Source organism: Paracoccidioides lutzii (genome assembly GCF_000150705.2).
Source record: "Paracoccidioides lutzii Pb01 unplaced genomic scaffold supercont2.43, whole genome shotgun sequence".
Taxonomy (NCBI): Eukaryota; Fungi; Ascomycota; class Eurotiomycetes; order Onygenales; family Ajellomycetaceae; genus Paracoccidioides; species Paracoccidioides lutzii.
This window is the reverse complement of record NW_015440989.1, coordinates 38,349-62,561: the sequence shown is the minus strand read 5'-3', so window position 1 is coordinate 62,561 and position 24,213 is coordinate 38,349. Positions and strand designations below refer to the sequence as shown.

The following is a 24,213-nucleotide window of genomic DNA, read 5'->3' as shown; positions in this document are numbered from 1 at the left end:
CCCAGGCGCAGAGGATCCTGGACAAGGTGTGGGCTGTCTTCTCTCCTGGTCTGTCCCAGCACTCCCGTTGCTCCTTGCTGGCGACCTCAATATCAAGCACCCCGTGTGGCAACCAGGAGTGCCTCCAAGCATGTGGGCGGAACCATTCCTGCAATGGACCATGAATTTCAACTTTACTCTCACCATGGACCCAGACACTCCCACACGTGGGCATAACATGATAGACCTGGCCTGGGCCACCCTGGAATTAGTTATCAAAGGAGTGGACACACAGGTGGACAGATCCCTTTACACTTCCTCTGACCACCAGACTCTTCTCACCAAAATCAGCCTTCCACAGGGCGCAAGGCCTGACAGGCCAACCCATTTTTTCCGTCTTGACACCATGAATGAGAAGGTCTTTAACCAGACGCTGGAGGCCTATAAGCCAAAACTAGACAAACTATGTGATTTCCCAGAGTACTCCAATACAGATCAGCTGGATGCCCTGGCTAAAGGTATCACAGATGCACTAATAGCCTCCCTGGAAAGTTCCACCAAGAAGAGCACCGGGCAAGGCACAGGTCAGCCATGGTGGAATGAGGACTGCCAGAAAGCAGTGACAACACTACATCGTGCACAGCACCTAGGCTCTAGTTTTTTACGAGAAGCAAAAAGCAACGTAGCCAGGACCACCAGGAAAGCCAAGAGAGAATACTGGCGAGGCAAGATAGCAGAGGCCTCAGTGGGGAAAGATATCTTTAAGATGATCAAATGGGCCCATTCAACTGGCTCCTTTCATTCCCCCCCTCTTGTAGATGAAGAGACTGGGTGAACGCGAACAACCCCTAGAGAGAAAAGAGACCTTCTGCAACGGGTGCTCTTACAGAAGGCTGCAAGCAGAGAGGATATCCCAATTAGCTGGTCCAACCCACCATCTGTCAAATTACCTTTTCCTGTTGCCTCAGCACATGAGATACAAAGTTCTCTGCTGAACACGGGTAATACCACTCCAGGAACTGATGGAGTGCCAACAGAGGTGCTACGAAAGGCATGGCCACATATTAAGGTATCAGTGGAAAGGCTGTTCAGAGCCTGCCTTAGGGTTGGCTGGCACCCAACCTCCTTTCAAGATGCCACACTGGTTGTGCTGCCTAAGGTCAACAGAGATCCAACACTCCCGCGATCCTACAGGCTTATAGCCCTTCTCTCAACGTTGGGGAAGGGACTGGAACGCCTGGTAGCCCGTAGGCTGGCCTGGACAGCTATACAAGAGAAGATTGTCCACCCCCAGCATTTTGGAGCCCTCCCTGGGCGGGCTGCCTCAGACCTAGTGGCAGTGATGGTTCATGATATAGAGGAAGCCTGGGCCCATGGAAAAGTAGTCTCTCTTCTTACTCTGGACATCAAGGGTGCTTTTGATGCTGTACTCAGAGGAAGGATGCTGCGGAGATTGCAAGAACAAGGCTGGCCACCAAATTTAATTAGATGGGTGGAAAGCTTCATGACAGGACGCACAGGCAGGATCAGATTGGATGGACTCCTGGGAGAGCTCTTTGATATCCCAGCAGGGCTTCCACAAGGCTCGCCAGTCTCACCTATTCTATTCATGCTGTTTATTCAGCCTCTGTTCTTTCTAGGAACTATACAAAGAAGACGTGCACGCTTAGGCTACGCAGATGATCTAGGACTGCTTAGTGCTGGAACCACTCTTGAAGGGAATGTTGTTACTCTCCAGGAGGATTTCAAGTTGCTAAATGATTGGGCCAGCAAAGAAGGGCTGACATTTGATTTTGCCAAAACTGAGATAGCACACTTCACATGGCGCAGAACCCTTTCAAACCCCTCAATTGACCTTGAAACAACATCTGGCACTCACTCTATTACAGCAAAGGCAGTGAAAAGCTCCATAAGATATCTAGGAATCTGGCTAGATAGAAAACTGAGCTTCAAGAAACACATGGAGACCATGGCGGCTAAGGCACGACAGGTGTCTAATGGCATACAAGCACTAAGCAACACAGCAAGAGGCGCCCCAGTACAACTGCTTAGACAATCCATTCAGGCCTGTGTGCTCTCTGTGCTCTGCTATGGAGCAGAGGCCTGGTGGCCTGGAGCCACACGAATGGAGAAGGGAAAGGAAATCTCCAATTGAATGGATTGCCTAGTCAGAAAGCTAGATCTAGCCCTTAGAGATGCTTTGCGAGGGGCACTGCCAGTCTACAAGACCACACCCATTTCAGCTCTACACCGTGAGCTAGGAATCATGTCAATGAAAGAGACACTAGACAACCGGCGTGCTGTATTTGCAGTAAGAATCAAAAAGCTTGACAAGAGGCACCCACTAGTGAGACACTCTAATAAAGTAGCTACCACCAAACCCTATACCACACGTCTGTCTAGAGTGTCCAGTCATGCTGGTGGGATAGAAGCATATGACCCTCTACTCACGCCCCCTTGGATGAGATTTCCCAGGAAAGAAGATCTGCAGATTGGGTATGTGGCAGGCCGCACAAAGGAACAGGCAGCACAAGACTTTAAGAGCTGGCTACAACAACGCAATCCCCTGGATCTGGTGGTCTTTACCGATGGTTCACAGATAGAGCACCCTCAGCGTGTGACTGGTGCAGGATGGGCTATATGCTGGGGTAGCAAACACTGTCTAATCTCCACAGGAAACCTGCCAATGGATAAAGCAGAGGTCTTTGACGCAGAGGCAATGGCAGCCCTGCAGGGCCTAAAGGAAGTCACCACCTTGCCTCAGGCGAAGTTTGCCAGCAACGTCTACATTTGCCTAGACAATTTGGAGGTAGCACAAGCCCTTGGATTCGTGCCAAACACCTCTAGCCAGCAGGTCTTCGCGCAGTTTCTGAAAGCCATAAAGGCCTGGCAGAGCAGGGATAGGCTCCCATTGGCCACCCAGAGCAGGGTGGTCATTAGATGGGTCCCAGGCCACGCAGGCGTGGCTGGTAATGAAAAGGCAGATCTTGAAGCCAAAGCAGCCGCAGCGCAGGCAGCAAGTGCAAGCATGGTACCTCAACCTGACAGCATAGGCACTCTAGCTTATATAAAGCAACACACTATGGAACAAACCACACAGGCCTTTGAGAACTACTGGGCCAAAAATCAGCCCAAATGCTATATGGAGCTGGAGATCCCACTAAAGAGAGCCTCAACAGAGGTAAAACTTTCACACTTCACATTAGGAAAGCTCTATGCCGCCCGATCAGGTCATGGAGACTTTGCAGCCTACCACAGCCACCTTAAGCATGAAGATGCAGAGTGCTACTGCCGGTGTGGACATAGCAAAACTCCAGAACATTTCTACTATTGCACTCTTGCAAGAAAAGCAGCAAAGCAGCGCCGGCCTATCTACAATCTCCGCGAGACACTGGCAACCTCGCGTGGGGCCCTAGAATTCAATAACTGGCTAAGAGAAACAGCCTTCTATCAGAATATCTGTCCAATGCGCTGTCACGCACCTCCAGATCAGATCCCACAGACCATTCTCTCCTCTGTCTTGCCCCCATCTTCCTCACCACCTCCTCCTCCTTTCTCTCTTTTCTCTTCTTTCTTTCCTTTCTTGTCTTCCTTCCTATCCACCTCCTCTACCTCCCTCCCACAAATCTAAAACCTCTCAAAACCTCTGCTCTATGGCAACTGACCCATGGGCTCTGCCAGTGCAGCAATACACAACCCATTTTGCCTCATTTGTAAGATAGCTACTAGATAGGTAGTCGCCTACAGGCGTAGCTCTACCCGCCCTATAGTTTGACGCGGACTCTACTAGATCACGTGCCCTTAAGGCACGTGGACTAACCGGGCGTTAAATAAAAACACACACACACACACACACACACACACACACACACAACACGATCGTTATACAAAAACATCTTAATCAATCCTGATCACATCCCTATAAGCTCTCTCCCATCCCCTCAGGCAGCAAGCCTGATGGCGTGCCGACGCAGCGCCGCCAGCGCGCCCAGCCCCCCAACACCACCGAACGCGTCCCGAGCCTTGACGCGCATCTGCTCCCCCATACGCCGTCCACCCAAGAGACCCCATCTCCTCACCCCAATCGCCCGCCGCACATGTGAACTGAATGACATGGAGTCTCCAAGCTCCCCTACACCAGCAGGCAGCTCAAATAGCAGAAATGTCGCACCAATTCACCTCAACCTACGTGGCCCGATGGCTAGCGATCTCCTAGCCGCCCACGAGGCTGAGGCACAGAAATCCCATGCAGAAGCACTAGCGGCTGCAAATATGCTTGATCGGATTGAAGAAGACCTAGATGTCATGAAGGCAAAAGGCCTATCAAGGGCACTGGCCCTTGGAGCCGCTGTGAAGGCGTTAGTCAAGGACTGGTACAATGGAAGTCTAGAAACAGCTAAGCAGTCCACCACAATCAAGCCTGCTGGCTCCACTGGTGCAAATGATGCAAGAGCTCCTACCTACGCAAAGACAGCTGCAGACAGCACCAATGTAACAAAAACACCAGCAACCATACTGCAGAAACCCCTGCTTAGGAATAACCCCAGAGAAGGAAAAACACCACGAATCCTCGCGCGCCTGCCTTCAGATCATCTAGCTCGCAAAGCAAGCCCAATTGCTACTCTTAGAAAGCTGAAGGCGGAACTCCCAGGGCCTTTGGCAGCAGCCATCACAGCAGTTCAAGCCATCCCCACAGGCATTGCCATCATTCCTAGAAGCTTGCAAGACATGGAGGCCCTGCTAGCCCAAAAGAATGTTTTAGCAGCCACCCTCACCAATACTCAGATAGAGAAGGAAGAACATTGGATCACCTGCCTGATTCCTGGGCTGCCCATGGAGATTAGTGACTATGGTGGTGGAACTCTGCGTCTCTCAGCAGAATCCATGACAGAAGAATTCACACTCCAAACCAGAATCAAGCCTGTCCAGAGTCGCTGGGCAAAAATACACCCTGGAAACCCAACAGCCACTCTTATATTACACTTTTCACAAGAGACAGCAGTAAACCTGCCATCAAAAGTGGAACTATATGGATACCAAAGACCAGTGATCAGAAAGGCACCTAAGGTCAAAATACAACAATGCAGCAAATGCTGGGGATTTCATCAAGAGAGATACTGCCTCCGCGTCCCTCACTGCAAAAAATGCAGTTCTAAGAATCATGTGAAAGGAAATCCATCCTGTCATAAGGAGAATGAAGCATGTGGATGCCCCAATCGCTGCACTAACTGTCTTGGACCACATGCCGCGGATGATCCATCCTGCCCCGCCAGACCAGGGATAAAGAATGGGACTGTTCAAAGGCACTCAAGAAACCAGCTGAGGGATATCCGCAATGCACAGAGTAAGGCATACTTGGCCAAGGCAAGTAACAGCAAATGCGGTGGTCGAGGGCCATCAGCAGACCTGAGGTTGAATGATTCTACTGAGCGTAGATCTAACCTCACACCAACATCAAACACAGCACCAAGCACAGCATTGAGCACAGCATCAGGCACAGCATTAGGCATGGCGCCCAACCCAACATCTAATGCAACACCCAACACGTCATCTCACGCAACAACACCCTCCTTTCAGCTACTCAATGAAGAAGAACTCTAGATCTCCGCAATTCCTGCAGATTATGCAAGTCAACGTAGGAAAAGGGGGCCCAGCACACGAGACGGCCCTCAATCTAGTGTTTGAAAGAAAGACTGACATCCTTCTCATACAGGAACCCTGGATTCACAGGAACTTAAGCCAACGCATCTCCAAAAAGCATCCAGCATTCAACTGCTTTGCCCCAATTGAAAAGTGGGACAGGAAGCCACGGGTCCTCACCTATGTGCGTAAACACCCACAAATCCATGCTCATGCAGTCCCAGGCCCCTGGGCAGAAAACTGGGACATTCACATGCTGCACATACAGGCCTGGGGTCTACAGCTTCAGACAGTCAACATATACAATGCACCCCCAGGCGCAGAGGATCCTGGACAAGGTGTGGGCTGTCTTCTCTCCTGGTCTGTCCCAGCACTCCCGTTGCTCCTTGCTGGCGACCTCAATATCAAGCACCCCGTGTGGCAACCAGGAGTGCCTCCAAGCATGTGGGCGGAACCATTCCTGCAATGGACCATGAATTTCAACTTTACTCTCACCATGGACCCAGACACTCCCACACGTGGGCATAACATGATAGACCTGGCCTGGGCCACCCCGGAATTAGTTATCAAAGGAGTGGACACACAGGTGGACAGATCCCTTTACACTTCCTCTGACCACCAGACTCTTCTCACCAAAATCAGCCTTCCACAGGGCGCAAGGCCTGACAGGCCAACCCATTTTTTCCGTCTCGACACCATGAATGAGAAGGTCTTTAACCAGACGCTGGAGGCCTATAAGCCAAAACTAGACAAACTATGTGATATCCCAGAGTACCCCAATACAGATCAGCTGGATGCCCTGGCTAAAGGTATCACAGATGCACTAATAGCTTCCCTGGAAAGTTCCACCAAGAAGAGCACCGGGCAAGGCACAGGTCAGCCATGGTGGAATGAGGACTGCCAGAAAGCAGTGACAACACTACATCGTGCACAGCGCCTAGGCTCTAGTTTTTTACGAGAAGCAAAAAGCAACGTAGCCAGGACCACCAGGAAAGCCAAGAGAGAATACTGGCGAGGCAAGATAGCAGAGGCCTCAGTGGGGAAAGATATCTTTAAGATGATCAAATGGGCCCATTCAACTGGCTCCTTTCATTCCCCCCCTCTTGTAGATGAAGAGACTGGGCGAACGCGAACAACCCCTAGAGAGAAAAGAGACCTTCTGCAACGGGTGCTCTTACAGAAGGCTGCAAGCAGAGAGGATATCCCAATTAGCTGGTCCAACCCACCATCTGTCAAATTACCTTTTCCTGTTGCCTCAGCACATGAGATACAAAGTTCTCTGCTGAACACGGGTAATACCACTCCAGGAACTGATGGAGTGCCAACAGAGGTGCTACGAAAGGCATGGCCACATATTAAGGTATCAGTGGAAAGGCTGTTCAGAGCCTGCCTTAGGGTTGGCTGGCACCCAACCTCCTTTCGAGATGCCACACTGGTTGTGCTGCCTAAGGTCAACAGAGATCCAACACTCCCGCGATCCTACAGGCTTATAGCCCTTCTCTCAACGTTGGGGAAGGGACTGGAACGCCTGGTAGCCCGTAGGCTGGCCTGGACAGCTATACAAGAGAAGATTGTCCACCCCCAGCATTTTGGAGCCCTCCCTGGGCGGGCTGCCTCAGACCTAGTGGCAGCGATGGTTCATGATATAGAGGAAGCCTGGGCCCATGGAAAAGTAGTCTCTCTTCTTACTCTGGACATCAAGGGTGCTTTTGATGCTGTACTCAGAGGAAGGATGCTGCGGAGATTGCAAGAACAAGGCTGGCCACCAAATTTAATTAGATGGGTGGAAAGCTTCATGACAGGACGCACAGGCAGGATCAGATTGGATGGACTCCTGGGAGAGCTCTTTGATATCCCAGCAGGGCTTCCACAAGGCTCGCCAGTCTCACCTATTCTACTCATGCTGTTTATTCAGCCTCTGTTCTTTCTAGGAACTATACAAAGAAGACGTGCACGCTTAGGCTACGCAGATGATCTAGGACTGCTTAGTGCTGGAACCACTCTTGAAGGGAATGTTGTTACTCTCCAGGAGGATTTCAAGTTGCTAAATGATTGGGCCAGCAAAGAAGGGCTGACATTTGATTTTGCCAAAACTGAGATAGCACACTTCACACAGCGCAGAACCCTTTCAAACCCCTCAATCAACCTTGAAACAACATCTGGCACTCACTCTATTACAGCAAAGGCAGTGAAAAGCTCCATAAGATATCTAGGAATCTGGCTAGATAGAAAACTGAGCTTCAAGAAACACGTGGAGACCATGGCGGCTAAGGCACGACAGGTGTCTAATGGCATACGAGCACTAAGCAACACAGCAAGAGGCGCCCCAGTACAACTGCTTAGACAATCCATTCAGGCCTGTGTGCTCTCTGTGCTCTGCTATGGAGCAGAGGCCTGGTGGCCTGGAGCCACATGAATGGAGAAGGGAAAGGAAATCTCCAATCAAATGGATTGCCTAGTCAGAAAGCTAGATCTAGCCCTTAGAGATGCTTTGCGAGGGGCACTGCCAGTCTACAAGACCACACCCATTTCAGCTCTACACCGTGAGCTAGGAATCATGCCAATGAAAGAGACACTAGACAACCGGCGTGCTGTATTTGCAGTAAGAATCAAAAAGCTTGACAAGAGGCACCCGCTAGTGAGACGCTCTAATAAAGTAGCTACCACCAAACCCTATACCACACGTCTGTCTAGAGCGTCCAGTCATGCTGGTGGGATAGAAGCATATGACCCTCTACTCACGCCCCCTTGGATGAGATTTCCCAGGAAAGAAGATCTGCAGATTGGGTATGTGGCAGGCCGCACAAAGGAACAGGCAGCACAAGACTTTAAGAGCTGGCTACAACAACGCAATCCCCTGGATCTGGTGGTCTTTACCGATGGTTCACAGATAGAGCACCCTCAGCGTGCGACTGGTGCAGGATGGGCTATATGCTGGGGTAGCGAACACCGTCTAATCTCCACAGGAAACCTGCCAATGGATAAAGCAGAGGTCTTTGACGCAGAGGCAATGGCAGCCCTGCAGGGCCTAAAGGAAGCCACCACCTCACCTCAGGCGAAGTTTGCCAGCAACGTCTACATTTGCCTAGACAATTTGGAGGTAGCACGAGCCCTTGGATCCGTGCCAAACACCTCTAGCCAGCAGGTCTTCGCGCAGTTTCTGAAAGCCATAAAGGCCTGGCAGAGCAGGGATAGGCTCCCATTGGCCACCCAGAGCAGGGTGGTCATTAGATGGGTCCCAGGCCACGCAGGCGTGGCTGGTAATGAAAAGGCAGATCTTGAAGCCAAAGCAGCCGCAGCGCAGGCAGCAAGTGCAAGCATGGTACCTCAACCTGACAGCATAGGCACTCTAGCTTATATAAAGCGACACACTATGGAACAAACCACACGGGCCTTTGAGAACTACTGGGCCAAAAATCAGCCCAAACGCTATATGGAGCTGGAGATCCCACTAAAGAGAGCCTCAACAGAGGTAAAACTTTCACGCTTCACATTAGGAAAGCTCTATGCCGCCCGATCAGGTCATGGAGACTTTGCAGCCTACCACAGCCACCTTAAGCATGAAGATGCAGAGTGCTACTGCCGGTGTGGACATAGCAAAACTCCAGAACATTTCTACTATTGCACTCTTGCAAGAAAAGCAGCAAAGCGGCGCCGGCCTATCTACAATCTCCACGAGACACTGGCAACCTCGCGTGGGGCCCTAGAATTCAATAACTGGCTAAGAGAAACAGCCTTCTATCAGAATATCTGTCCAATGCGCCATCGCGCACCTCCAGATCAGATCCCACAGACCATTCTCTCCTCTGTCTTGCCCCCATCTTCCTCACCACCTCCTCCTCCTTCCTCTCTTTCCTCTCCTTTCTTTCCTTCCTTGCCTTCCTTCCTATCCGCCTCCCCTACCTCCCTCCCACAAACCTAAAACCTCTCAAAACCTCTGCTCTATGGCAACCGACCCATGGGCTCTGCCGGTGCAGCAATACGCAACCCATTTTTGCCTCATTTGTAAGATAGCTACTAGATAGGTAGTCGCCTACGGGCGTAGCTCTACCCGCCCTATAGTTCGACGCGGACTCTACTAGATCACGTGCCCTTAAGGCACGTGGACTAACCGGGCGTTAAATAAAAACACACACACACACACACACACACACACAGTGCTTTAGTAAGCAGTGTGGTAAGCAGTGTGAGATAAGCAGTGTGAGAGCAAGAAGCTAGTATAGAGAGTCTTGACATCACATTAGTAGTATATGCAATAAGATTGATATTAGTTCTTTTAAACATTTAGATATTAATTTATTACAACTTTTATTATTTTTATAACAATTTTTTTTATTAATAAAATTATATATTTTTATTATGTATTTTTTTCTTTTTTTAATAATTTAATTTATTTTTATATATAGTTATTAATTATTAATTATATTATATTTTATCAAATTTAAAATTTATATCTGAACTACTTAAAATTTAAAAAATATATTTAATTTAAAATATCTAAAAATCAATAAATAGTAAAATTAAGAACAATATTAAAATAATTGTAAGAAAACTCTTATAATTTGAATTAACTACAAATCAACATTAATATAAATATTAAAGAGCAGATCAAAAAATATAAACTAAGTGAAAAATAATTAATATTTTAAGTTCTTGTAATGAGACGGCGCTGAGACAGGGAGTCAACAGTGTCGTCGCGTAGGATTGGTTGATGGGAAGCCGGATGGGTAGGCTTAACTAGCTAAGGGAGCAGATGAGCTTATGTCTTAGGACTGAAGGAGAATCTAAATGATCAAGAATACTGATAAGTAGATAGAGGATTGTATGCGTCTTCAATAATCTGATATATTAAGAACGAATCGCTCGACCCGACTACTAAAGAATCAGTTGAGCCTTAACAACATGTCTTATCGCGTATCGCGAAGAGATTCCTGAACCCCAATCTGCCGCTGGGGCACCTTATACCCAGCTGGTAGAGACTAAACCTCCTATACCCAGCAGGCGTCATATACCCATCCGGCTTCCCATCAACCAATCCTACGCGACGACACTGTTGACTCTCTGTCTCAGCGCCGTCTCGTTACAGTTCTGAGAAAAAGAACATCTGATCTATAACTGCTCACACAAGTAAGCTATTAAGATAAATGAGTTGAAAGTCAATCAGACAAAACAATAATCAAAAAAAGATCTGATTTTGAGAGAAGTCTTCATCTTAGACAAGAGAGTTGTCAGGCCTATCCGCCTTCTTACGTAATCCGCACTGTATATAACTTCCGCGTAGCTAGTGATCACCTCATAATCAATCAAGCAATCTATCCTTGACAGGTTATGAGACCCATTTTGCGCAAATAACTGCCAATTCAGGGAATTCTTGCCAAATATAGTGTATATTAATCACTGCTTGCTTCATTCAATATAATATTGTCTTATTTTATGTCAATTGATTGATTTGATACACTCTTATATTATTATTTTTTCTGTGTTCAATCTGTTCACTTAGTGAGTAAAAGAAAAATCTGCAACTTGCTAATTTTTCAGCAACTGATCACACAAGAACATGTCAATCTGCTCAATCAAGCTTATAGGCAAGAATCTCACTGAATAAGATTACTCCATTAGAAAGAAGATTAATATGACATAGTGAAATGTATGATGACTCACTCACAGTTATGATCAAGTCAATCCAGTCAATCTGATCAATCTGAAAATGACCAGAAGGCCCTGAGCTCACTGACCCCCTCAGGGGCATTCAGAAGTTTCAATATTGGACTTTCTGAAACACTCAATCAGCAAGCCAGGCTGATTACAGCTCCTATCATGATGAGGTCAGTCCACCTACATCATGTTGAATATGTCAACCTGACTTCTTCAGAAGATAAGGTGAAGATGTCTGCAGTGATTTCTAATTCATCATCAACAACTGACTCTGAAGAATTGCAACTGAGGAGATTGAATCTTGAACATCAAAAGATTGATTTAGAACTTCAAAAAGAGAGGCATAAAGAATTGCAGTTTCAACTTCAATTGAAGAGACTTCATGCTCAGAATGACAGGGCTGCAATGCCTGCAAATCTGCCAGTGAGTTGAATGTCAGCATGAAATTCAAACTTGAGGTCCTGAATGCAATATAATCTCTATGACTCAGATAGCTGTGTTAGCAAGGTGATCAGCCAGTTCAAACAGGATACTAAATATGTTATCAAGTCAAACACTCTGGTCAGATTTTTGAATTACTTCTCCTGGTATGTGAATATGAAGACCAAGCTAATTGATGCTCAATGCTGAGTTATATTGGAGGACAAGCAAGTCAAAAGCTCTGATGAGAATTTCAAATGAGCTTCTTTTTGAGAGATCAAAAATCACTGACTTTACACATTCATTTTGAATGCATTGGCAGCCAGCATTAGGCTCTGTTTTAATAAGTATGATGAGGGCAGGATCACTTATTCTCTTTGACATATAGTTGAGGAGAAGTTCTTCATCTCAAGAACACAGCTCTGCAAGGAAGCAGTCCTGGCATTTACATCAATGAATGATGTTCAAGTCACTGACATACACATATTTTTCAATAAGTTCAATGATATTACTATGAAATTGAAAATACTTGATATCTTACTGTCAAATAACATGGTATTCCACATGTTCTATTCTGCACTTCTCAATATATGATGAAACTATATGCAAAAGAAAATTGAGGAGGTACAAGAGTTCAAATCAAAGTCTGTCATGTTGAATGTTCATTCAATCATGAAGGAAATATGCTCTTGATTGAATCTCTCCAAATAGATCAAGAAGTCTGCTCAGGCAGCTAATTCTTCAGTCAATGTGACTCAGGCTGAAAACACAGCTGCAGGTTTCAATAATAGCAGCAACATTCAAAATAATTCAGCCTGTGAGAGCTGACCCAGGGAACATAAAGACTATTGAATGAATGAATATTCAAAGTCTGACCTTCTAATCTGCCTGAAATGCAAGCATCATCATGGCAGACTCTGCTGAGCAGCTAATCTGAATAGCACTTCTGAAGAATGAAGGACCACCAACACAGTGAGAATAGAGAAATATAACAATAAGAAGAGTAGTGGGAGCAAGAAGACCTCATCAACTGCAAATGACAGCTCTGAGATGTTTCAAATGACAAATCTAGTGCAGGTCATTGAGGTGTCTGCATACTCTGCTGAATCAATCATCAACTCACTCACCATATGAGATAGTGAGGCTGAATGTCATATTGTATGTGATTGATCATGATTTTTCCAAATAACAGAGATTAGCAGCCCTACAATTCAAGTGGCTAATAAAACTACATTGAAGATTCAAGGAATCAGAGTCACCTCCATCCTAGTCAGAGAAAGATTAATCAAATTTGACCACATCTATTTGATGTCAGGCTTATCTGCCAATCTCATATCTGCTGGCCTATTGAAGTGCCAGGGCTATATTCACCATGATCTGCAGGTGAACATCAGAAATTACTTTGAGATAATAGCATCTACAGAAAACAACATCTTCTACACAATTTTGAATTCTAATAATATATACATTCTATCTAACACCTTTTCTATGTTCAGAGGTATTATGAATGATCTGAAGCTTGGACCACTGGCATACTTGACAGTCCTGAAGCCCAGGGCAATTTCAACAGATTATGATCTGAATGCTGTATCACTGAGTCTTTTCAATCACAATGACATGGAGCAGCTGATTAACCTGAAGGATTCAGATACTGATACCTTCATTTTGTCCTCATCAACCTGCTTACCTGCCATTATGCTGAAGCAGCTATCAATTGATGAGTGGCACTGACAATTGAGTCATATTGATGAGGAGAATCTAAATAAAATATCACAGGAGCCTCATTTCAGAATTGCTATCATCAGCTCAAAGAAGCTCTCATTCTGCACCACATGCATTAAAGTCAAGCATAAATATGCAAGTTATAAAAATGCTCCCCTGCACCATATCACCTGCAAAGGTCTTAAGATCTGGGTGGACCTATTCAGGGGTGGAGAAATGCTTGATAATGAAGAAGATATACCATTCTATGCAGATAAGAAGCTTGTGATGATGATCACTGATGATGCCACACAAATGTGATGAATCTTCCTATTGGAGCACTGCAATAAGGCTCTAAAATATATATGAATCTTCAATCAATTTATGAAGAATCTGCTCAATTATAGTGTTGTGATTATTCACTCTGACTGTGATGAGTTGAATTCAAATGCAGTAGCTGTCTATATGATGAGTGAGAGTATTAAATGAGAATCAACCCTGTCTCATACTCTGCAGCAAGATGGTGTGTCTGAACATTCTATTGGTCTGATTATTGAAAAAGTCTGAATATTATTAATAGATTCATCTGCCTCTTCTCAGATGTGAGATGAGGCAGTAATTACAGTGACTGAAATGCTTAATCTTATGTCAACATCAGTCAAGCTCTATAATGATGTAGAGGATCTGGATCCAAAGTCAATTACCTCATATGAAGCTTGACTCAGGGCCCTGTCCTTCACATATAAAATTCACTGATGAGGGTGCAAGGCTTATTTAAAAATAGTGCTCAAGCTGAATATGAAGATGGCCTCACAATCACAGAAGCTTATATTTACAGACTATGATGGTTTTACTAATTATAGATTAGTTGATTCTTCTAATAGTCATCTTTACATATCAAAAGACATAATATTTCAAGAAGATCTTCATTTGATGAATTCTTTGACTCTGTCTGAGCAAGATGTCAAGAATCTGTTTTCCACTGCTCACATGACTGTGATTGCAATCCTCTCCACTCAACATGATTTATCAACAGATGATTTCATGGTGAATGAGAAGTCTCTACTTGTCCCCTCAGTATTTCTACACTTTACAAATAATTGATGGATAGACTATGAAATTACTGTGTGAATTTCAACATTTTTGATGCAGAACACTACTGCTCTCTCAGAGTCCACTTTAGAGATGAAGAATTCTTCAATGCTCACTGAGAATATTACTTCAGTGAAGAAGACCTCAGTGAGAGATTTCACTGACAATTTGACTGACATCTCTACAGATTCTGAGATCACTGACTTGTCAGTTCTGAAGAATCTCACTCAGACTCAAGCATCTGCAGATTGGAAATATTACTTTCATGACTGTGTTAAGAAGATTAACTGTCTCAAGCAGATTGATGCATAGCAGCTAGTTGAAAGAATCTCAGATATGATGATTCTACATGATCAATGAGTGTTTGACAAAAAGATTAATAATGCAGATAGAATTGATTAATATAAGATCTGCTGAGTAGTCTGCAGCAATTATCAAGAAAAGAATGTCAACTATTCAAAGACATTCACATCAGTTGTATCAGCTTTCATCTCTCAAGCACTTATGACAATCTCAGTATTCTGAGAATAACATGTTCTGCAGATCAACATGATTACAGCATTCTTAAATGCCTGGCTTCTCATCAATGAATGTATATATATGCATCAACTCACTGGGTTCTGTGAGGGATGTGGCAATCTGGTATGCAAATTGATGCAGAGACTATATGATCTGAAGCAAGCAGCACTATTATGATATGAGAAGCTGTGAAAAATACTATTGAAAACAGGCTTTCACATCAGTTCTCATGACATCAGTTTTTTCATAAATGACATCTGCAAGGTCTATATAATCATCTACATGGATGATGTTCACCTATATGGTCTGAATATATTGGATATTGAGTGGACAAAAGCCCAGATCACCACTAATTATGAGATCAAGAATGTGAGTGATTTGAACTGATATTTGAGTATGAAAATTGATCAGAATGCTGAATCATTATCACTGTCTCAGCTACTGTTCATAAAGAACCTGCTTGAGAAATTCTCAATGAATGACTGCCACCCAACATCTTCCTTTATGGAGGAGAATGTTGATTTCATGAGTGATAATGAAGAATCAATTACTTATACAGTGGAATTTACATTATATTTCTATCAATCAGAGGTTGACTCTCTGCAATATCTTGCTGTTAACACACACTCTGATATAAGCTTTGCTGCTGACTTCCTAGAGAGATTCAGCTCCTACTCTATCTCAAAGAATTGAGCAGCATTCAAGCAAATTCTTAGATATCTACAAGACACACCCAACATAGATGTGTCCTACTGAAAAGATATGAATATAGAACCTGTGGTATTCACTGATGCTGATTGAGTGAATCATGATCTGAGTTCTCACTCCATCATCAGATATATCATTTATATGGCAGAGGGTCCTGTTGCTTGGCAAAGCAGCAAGCAGACAAACATTTTGAAATCATCTACTGAGACTGAATATATCACATTCTTAAAGACTGTCTATGAGCTTGTCTGCCTCTGGGAATTGCTGGAGGATGCCAGCTTCATGCTATCTCAGCTCAATAATCTTGATAATAATGATGATCTAATCAAATCATCAGTCAATAAGCTGGTATATATGATTTGAGCAGATAATAAATCAGTGATTGAACTGATCAAAAGTGAGGCTATTCCACACTGTTCTAAGTATATAGAGATTCACTTCCATACTCTTCAGAATCTTGTCTGCAAGAATAAGATCTCAATTGATTACATCTCATCTGCTGAAAATGCAGCAGACAGACTGATCAAGCTGCTTGAAGTGACTAGATACACCCTATGACAGCAGATATTAGAAGACATGATAAGCAGATGGAAATGATTATATGAAGAAAATGACTGATTTTTCAACAATATGGGTTTTCCAGTCAAATTATGCACTGATACCTAGCTACAGGCTATTTTTTGTATGTAATCTCACATACAGTTACATTGATGAGTGGGGGTGTCAGGCCTATCCACCTTCTTATGTAATCCACACTGTATATAACTTCCGCGTAGCTAGCGATCGCCTCATAATCAATCAAGCAATCTATCCTTGACAAGAGTTATATTGAAATCATTGAATTTGAGCAAGTTAGTAAGAGAAAAGCTTTTTGTTGTATATATCAAGATAGCATTCAATGAATATGCTCTTTCTTTACAATTTTTAGTTGACTCTGAAGTAAATGAATATAGTTTTATTTCAGATTTACAAGATAGTCAAATTCCAGTTAGTTTATCTAGATAAGTATCATAGTTATCAACTACAAACATCTCAAATGAAGGAGAATAATAATAATAATAATAATAATAATAATAATATTTTTTTTGATTTATATGCAGCAATGTCCAATTGTATGTCAGAATTTGAGATAAAAGCATTTTTAACCAAAAAAATGTGAAGAAATGATACCCTGAAGATTGTTGAGTTGAAATATTTGATGGTATTCGAAGAGAATCCGCCGTTCGGTGGTGGATTATGTTAAAGCTACTGCTTTGAAGATTAAAAAATCAAGCTAAGTCAGAAATCTAAGTTGAAAAAGGCTGTATAATAGAATGGCAAGCCTGCTAGAATTCATGGAATTATTTCCTCCTTTGAGAAGGGAGTCAAAATTCCCAGGTGGGGGGGGGGCCACAAGATCGGATGTCATCTCGATGTCTTCCTCTGGCAGGGAACAACGGGAGAGTTCTGTGGCAACTCCGGAGGCAAGGAGAGGTACTTACTGTGCATACTCTGTGCATATTGTAAGGTATGTACTTATTATTACATTTACGTACATGCACGTACTATGCTCCTAGAACCCAGGTACCAAGCAATAGGTACCTCCTGTGTACACCCATAGTGTTGATACATCCTAGGTACCTGCACTTCTCGTATAGTTAATCATTCTCCGCAATTAAAAGTAAAAAGCTCACACTTTGGAAAGCTTCGTCACACTCTTGCTCTCTATATATCTCTCACGCACTCACATACACACACACATACACTTACACACTCTCTTTCCTCTATCATTTTACACTCCAGGTTTCAATCCATGGTTAAATATTATTCCTTTGCCGTTAGTGTCTGCACTGTACGTTCTTGTAACCAGTTCAACGCCCAATCTTTGTGCAGCTGAAGGTCATCATATCCTGTTTCTGCGCGGTTAACTCAACAACCAATTCATCCTCCATTGGGTCAACCATTTCAGGATTTCTGATTCTTCACCCCTCCCTCTTCTATCCTATCCCACCAATCTTTCCCCAGTCGCTCTCCTTTTGGTTGTAAACGCTGCTATAAATACCCGAACCAAAAACAAATCCATTCTGGCAGATCGCGACGAACATGCCACCACCCCCGAAGCAACGGAAGATTGCCATTGTCGGCAGCAGATCAGTGGGTATGTACACAGATAAATTGCCAGCTTGGTTCAAAAACACATTTGTTTTCTTGCATGTGTTAACTTTTGTGGCCCGGTGTGTTAACAGGAAAATCCTCCCTTACTGTCCGGTTCGTCGATGGCGTGTTCGTCGAGAGCTATTACCCCACGATCGAGAATACATTCAGCAGCACCATCAAATACAAGGGCCAGGATTTCGCTACGGAGATCGTGGACACTGCTGGCCAAGACGAATACAGCATCCTGAATTCGAAGCATTTTATTGGCATTCATGGCTATATCATTGTTTACTCAGTCGCGTCGCGCCCTTCCTTCGACATGGTTAAAGTAATTCGGGACAAAATCCTTAACCATCTGGTAATTGTTGCAAAATCTCTCTCTCTCTCTCTTTTTCTTTTTTTTTTTTTTTTTTTTTTTTTTTTTTTTTTTTTGAAATATATATACTCTCTATATATGGTTCTGGCTGTTCAATTCAAATGCTAACTCATCAACGATTATGCCACAGGGAGCGGACTGGGTACCTCTAGTGATTGTCGGAAACAAAAGCGATCTCAGACCAGACGTGCGACAGGTTACCGAAGAAGAAGGAAAGAAACTAGGAGAGGAATTTAACTGTGCCTGGACCGAGGCAAGCGCCCGGCTAGATGAAAACGTCTCCAAAGCTTTTGATCTGATGATTGCTGAAGTCGAGAAGTCGCAGAACCCGACCGAACCTGACCGGGGGAACAGTAAATGCACCATTATGTAACAACATTAGAGACCAGTCATGAGATAATGCCTTTTTAAAGTTGCTTTTCTTGTTAATATTTTTTTTTTGACCCTTTTCATTTTCTTTTTCAGTTTCCTTTACAGTTTCATTTGTTTGTATAGCCAACACAGGTTACAATGGCTAGGATGACGGGTTTGTCCAAGTGAGAGAGGCTCTCAGGATTCCAGGGTCCCTGGAATGTGTGACATTCTGGAACGTATTCCCATGACTTCCATCGTTTCTTTTTCTTATTCTTCTTTGCTTTTTTGGGGATTTTAGTGTTTTTTGGAGTCGGCCTCCACCGTATTACTCGCTCAAGATTACATGTTTCAGGGATCGGAATTTTTGCTGTTATTCTTATGGTTATAATTCGAGAAATCGACGAACCGAAGCTTTCATGTCGGTGTATTTTATGCCTGGTCTTCCCTATAATATTCGTCTTTTCTTTTTTCTATTTCATTTTTTTAATTTATTTTTATTTATTTATTGCGAGTACGGCAGCATGGACGACTGTTCCTATTGAGGCGCACCAAATGAATTATTTTCGAATTTAAAACAAATTGCATTTCCAGCTTCTAGTCAATCAGTGCATTTGTAATGGGCATTCACAGACACATTTGTTAGAAAGCAAAGCCTTAACCATTCTCCACACGTTATAGCTTCTGCTCTCTCTCTCTCTCTCTCTCTATCCTTCTTTTTTATCTCCCCCCTTCTAGCATAGATATCTGGGCACATTGCAGAGAAATGTGCAACTGTTGGTAGATCAACTCCAACTCTGTGCACGGGCCAGGCGCCTAATTTTATATAAAACTATACACGCCCCACTTTCTTTGCCCCTCTATTTTTTTTTTTTTTTGGCGACAAACATGCTACCAAAATTCCCTTTATTATAGCCAACATACCATTGATCCATATCAAATCCCTACAGCCCCTGGCAATCCTGCCCCCGCGTCCGCTACCACCAGTTCGTAAGATCTCTTTCCTCAGGGAACCATCCAGTGGACTCCAGACCCAGTCGTGGAAAACTTCCTTGAACGTTACTCGGTTACAATAGCGACTAAGAACATCCGGTTTCCAAAACTTAGTCGCCATGCTTGACATCGCGGACTTTGTCCATGGACCTACCCCTGAGAAGATCGCAGAGAGCCAGGAGCGGTTAAGGGAGAATCAGCGACGTCGTGGTGCCTCGGTGGAGGCTGTAGACGAGGTTGTTGCCCTGTTCAAAATTGCTCGTGAAAGTAAGGCTGAATTAACTCTCTACCACTTTAATCTACTTTACGCCTTTATTATTTATTATATATTTCTGCATTGAACTTGCAGCTTACGTTTTGCTTCCTTATAATAGCGCGCTATGAGGTTACTCAGATAGGCGAAAAGATCAATAAGGTCCAAAAGGAGATTGGGAAAAAGAAGAAGGTTGGCTCTCTTCTTCCACCCAGAGATACCGTACCGGTACTAACAATTATCGTGTTTTGTCCAGAACAAAGAAGATGCATCTGATCTGATTGCGGAAAAGGTGGAGCTCGAGAAACAGAAGAAGGACGCTGATGCATTGGCTACGGAGAAAGAATTGTTAAGAGACCAAAAGCTCAGGACTATCGGAAATTATGTCCACGAAGATGTTCCTACCAGCCAGAACGAGGTTGATAGTCCTATGTTTTTTTTTCTCTTGCTGTCTGAAACTAATACACTAACAAGCAATGGATTTTTCGATTAGGACGACAACGCAATTCTCTCGTCATGGGCGCCAGAAGGGTTCAAAGAAGAGAAGCCGGCCTTCTGCCTTTCACACGACGACATCCTTCATCGCCTGGATGGCCTTGACCAAAAACGCGGCACCAAGATTTTTGGGCATCGAGGGTATTGTCTCATCAACTATGGCCTTCTCTTGAATCTTGCGCTGGTAAATTACGGGCTGGAGTTTCTGTTCAAGAAGAAGTACACCCTCAACCAGCCGCCTTACTTTATGCTGAAGCAGTTTATGGCAAAGACAGCTCAGCTTGAGCAGTTCGATGAGGAGCTATACAAGGTCACGGAGAATGAAGACAAGGCATCGGAGAGATATCTGATTGCAACTTCTGAACAGCCTCTGTCTGCTTTACATAGCGGAGAGTGGCTTCATGATACCGATCTTCCAATCAAATATGCTGGTTATAGCACTTGCTACAGAAAGGAGGCCGGCTCTCACGGCAAAGAGGTAATGGGGATTTTCCGTGTGCATCAATTTGAAAAGGTGAGTTTCGACAACTTTTGCATGAAGACTTCCTGGGATGTTAGGCTGACACTACCGTGTATATAGATAGAACAATTTGTGATAACCAAACCTGAGGATTCTTGGGATGCCTTCAAAGATATGATGAAGAATTCAGAGGAATTTTACCAATCTCTCGGTCTACCATATCGAGTTGTTGATATTGTTTCTGGTGCGCTGAATAATGCCGCGTCAAGGAAGAATGACTTGGAAGCATGGTTTCCCTCCCAGGGCACATACAAGGAGTTAGTCTCGTGCTCGAACTGCACTGACTACCAATCCCGAGCATTGGAGATACGATATCGAGCAAAGAAGGATTCCGCCGATGAGAAGGACTGCAGCGACGAGAATAAGAAGACTTACGTTCACGCATTAAACGCTACCCTGTGTGCCACAGAGCGCACGTTGTGCTGTCTCTTGGAAAACTATCAAACGGAAACGGTGAGTTTGCAGAGGGCTGCTCCATTACTACCTATCTCAAAAACATAGCCACTAACTTAGATCCCATTTTTCTCCTTTTGTATAGGGTATCATTGTTCCCGAAGTCCTGCGGAAGTATATCCCGGGTCAGCCCACAGAAATTCTGTATACTAAGGATCTGGTTGAGAAATCCAGCGCGGATAAGTCCAAGTCGAAAAACAAACAGAATCCTGAGCCGAAGAATGGTTGTGTCATCCAGGAGATGCAGAACTTGAAGGTATAAGGGAAAGGGCGGGGACTATGTGTACTGGGCAGATATTGCATCGTACTCTCTGTTCGTAGGACGGAGCAACTGACTTCAGTTTCAGCATTTTATATAGAATCTCATTTCATGTTTCCGCTACGTCTAAACGAGATAGATAGATACCACTGAAGTACTGGAAAGCAATGGCTTGGAATGAATGAACATAAAAAAGTGTTGTGTCAAATAAAAATGACTTAAAATATACAATCTTTAACCTCAGCAGATGAGCCTTTGTTCATCTCCATCTATAATAAGCAAATACCATTAGACATTGGCAATTTATTTACTTGGAACTAGTCATCACATTAGAAATAAAATATCTCCAAGTTCCAAGCGGCGAGTCAGACTGGCAACTCTTATTTATCTTGGTGGGCGCATAGTTATTTTTTAACTATTTACCATCCTCGCCTCTGAACCTTAATATGAATAACTAACGTTAAAACTAACGAACACTTTTATTCTGAATCGCTTCTCATTTCTTCCAGGTTGAAAGGTGAACTAATTGTAAGAATATCTCCCATTCCAATTCTATTGACTATGGCGTCCGCCGCAAGAGATATCAGAAACAACCAGGAAAGGTTCGCTCGATATGTTTCTCGCAGTTTGAGCTTTTCTACCTCCCCCACCGCAATTTTCCACTCCCCGCCATCGAGTCACGGCATGGCGCAAGCGGCAAATGCAGCAGCCCTTAAACCACTAAAGCCGTTCGCATCAGGTGACATTAAAATATTACTGCTGGAAAACGTAAATCAGACGGGAAGAGATATTCTGTCAAAACAGGGCTATCAGGTTGAGTTTCTAAAGTCTTCGTTACCAGAGGATGAACTGATTGAGAAGATTCGGTTTGTTTACTGTCACTCCCTTCTTCTTCTACCTCCAGAGATAAAAGAGAAAAGAAAGAAAGAAAGAAAGGAAAACAAACAAGGGCTAATCCAAACCTCTTCTAAAAGGGAGGTACATGTCATTGGCATACGATCAAAGACCAAGCTGACTGCACGGGTGCTCAAAGAGGCTCGCAATCTCATTGTCATCGGCTGCTTCTGTATCGGAACCAACCAAGTTGATCTCCAATATGCTGCTACCCATGGCATAGCTGTTTTCAATTCACCCTTCAGCAACTCACGCAGTGTTGCGGAGTTGGTCATCAGTGAGATCATTGCGCTGGCTCGTCAACTATGCGATAGGTCAAGCGAAATGCACAATGGGATGTGGAATAAAGTGAGCAGTAAATGCTGGGAGGTGCGGGGGAAGACACTTGGTGAGTTGACAGGAGAATGACGTGCCCTGTCGTAGGTAAAAGGCAACAGCTTATATATATACATTATTCCATGTTTAGGAATCGTGGGCTACGGCCACATTGGATCCCAGTTGTCCGTACTAGCAGACGCAATGGGTATGAATGTGATCTACTACGACGTTATCAATCTGATGGCGATGGGAACGGCGCGTCAAGTTCCCACCTTGGATGACCTTCTCAAAGAGGCCGACTTTGTCAGCTTACACGTCCCAGAACTCCCTGAGACCAAGAATATGATCGGTCCGGAACAGCTGAGCCAGATGAAGCGAGGAAGCTATCTTATTAACGCCAGCCGCGGAACCGTCGTTGACATCCCTGCCTTGATCCATAAAATGCGAACTGGAGTAATTGCTGGAGCTGCTCTTGATGTCTATCCCAACGAACCAGCGGGTAACGGCGACTATTTCAACAATGATCTCAATCAATGGAGCATGGACTTGAGGAGCTTGAGGAACTTGATTCTGACGCCACATATAGGCGGGAGCACTGAGGAAGCACAGAGCGCGATTGGCATTGAGGTTGCTGAGGCGCTCGTGCGCTATGTAAATGAAGGTGTGACTGTAGGGGCTGTCAATATGCCTGAGGTGAATCTGCGGTCGTTGACGATTGAAGAGCCCAATCACGGACGAGTGAGTCAATGCTCCTCCTATTTTTCCATTTTTACTTTTGAAATCTGTTATCAGATAACTAACTTATATGTGCGAATTAGGTCATCTTCATCCATCAGAATATTCCTGGCGTGCTCCGGAAGGGTAAATCAAAGCTTCCCTCTTCCCTCGTAGCCCCATCTGAAGACCTCTCCTTCCGGCTCTCTCTTTGCTAACAATCACTGTAGTGAACGAAATCCTTGGCGATCACAATGTTGATAAACAGATGACAGATAGTCGCGGCGATGTAAGCAAACATATTCCTCTACAACTAGACGTTGTGGCAATTGATGCATTTGGAACTCGGGGCTAACAGAACGGGATAGGTTGCATATCTGATGGCAGATATCAGCGACGTTAGTACCAGTGATATTAAGGATCTGTACGAAAAGCTCGAGAGTTTGCCATGTATGACTCAAAAAATCCCCCTCTCTCCTTGGTGTTGATATTATGAAGGACGAGACTAGACTGACAATTATTATAAATGCGTAGCTCGAATCATGACACGAATCTTATATTAACTAAAAAATTTCGATTTAGCACGTACACATACTTGTATACTTAACAAAGTTTACTAGGGGATGTGAATTACCCGGACGGCAAACGTGCCACATACATCTGGATATATCTAAATATTATAATTTTTTAAACTTCTGTACGTCTCTCAACAGCCAATGTTCATGTTTTTCGCGTTG

At 44.1% G+C, this 24,213-nt stretch overlaps 3 protein-coding genes across 3 annotated transcripts; all 3 read left to right on the top strand.

The window, feature by feature from the left end:
* Positions 1-17,796: 17,796 nt before the first annotated feature.
* PAAG_08703 (rheb small monomeric GTPase RhbA) lies at positions 17,797-18,599 on the top strand (the record flags this gene model as incomplete). Its single annotated transcript, XM_015846596.1, has 3 exons — positions 17,797-17,851; positions 17,940-18,208; positions 18,357-18,599. 3 exons carry the CDS (start codon positions 17,797-17,799, stop codon positions 18,597-18,599), a joined length of 567 nt encoding a protein of 188 aa, XP_015701393.1.
* A 1,090-nt stretch (positions 18,600-19,689) lies between these two features.
* Positions 19,690-21,553, top strand: PAAG_08702 (seryl-tRNA synthetase; the record flags this gene model as incomplete). The annotated part of the gene is made up of 6 exons (XM_002789337.2): positions 19,690-19,837; positions 19,945-20,015; positions 20,080-20,241; positions 20,317-20,832; positions 20,899-21,291; positions 21,377-21,553. The coding sequence occupies 6 exons, from the start codon at positions 19,690-19,692 to the stop codon at positions 21,551-21,553; spliced, it is 1,467 nt and encodes a 488-aa protein (XP_002789383.1).
* Positions 21,554-22,111: 558 nt separating this feature from the next.
* Positions 22,112-24,096, top strand: PAAG_08701 (D-3-phosphoglycerate dehydrogenase; the record flags this gene model as incomplete). The annotated part of the gene is made up of 7 exons (XM_002789336.2): positions 22,112-22,416; positions 22,525-22,832; positions 22,911-23,500; positions 23,581-23,623; positions 23,707-23,765; positions 23,845-23,926; positions 24,059-24,096. The coding sequence occupies 7 exons, from the start codon at positions 22,112-22,114 to the stop codon at positions 24,094-24,096; spliced, it is 1,425 nt and encodes a 474-aa protein (XP_002789382.1).
* Between the last annotated feature and the right edge of the window lie 117 nt (positions 24,097-24,213).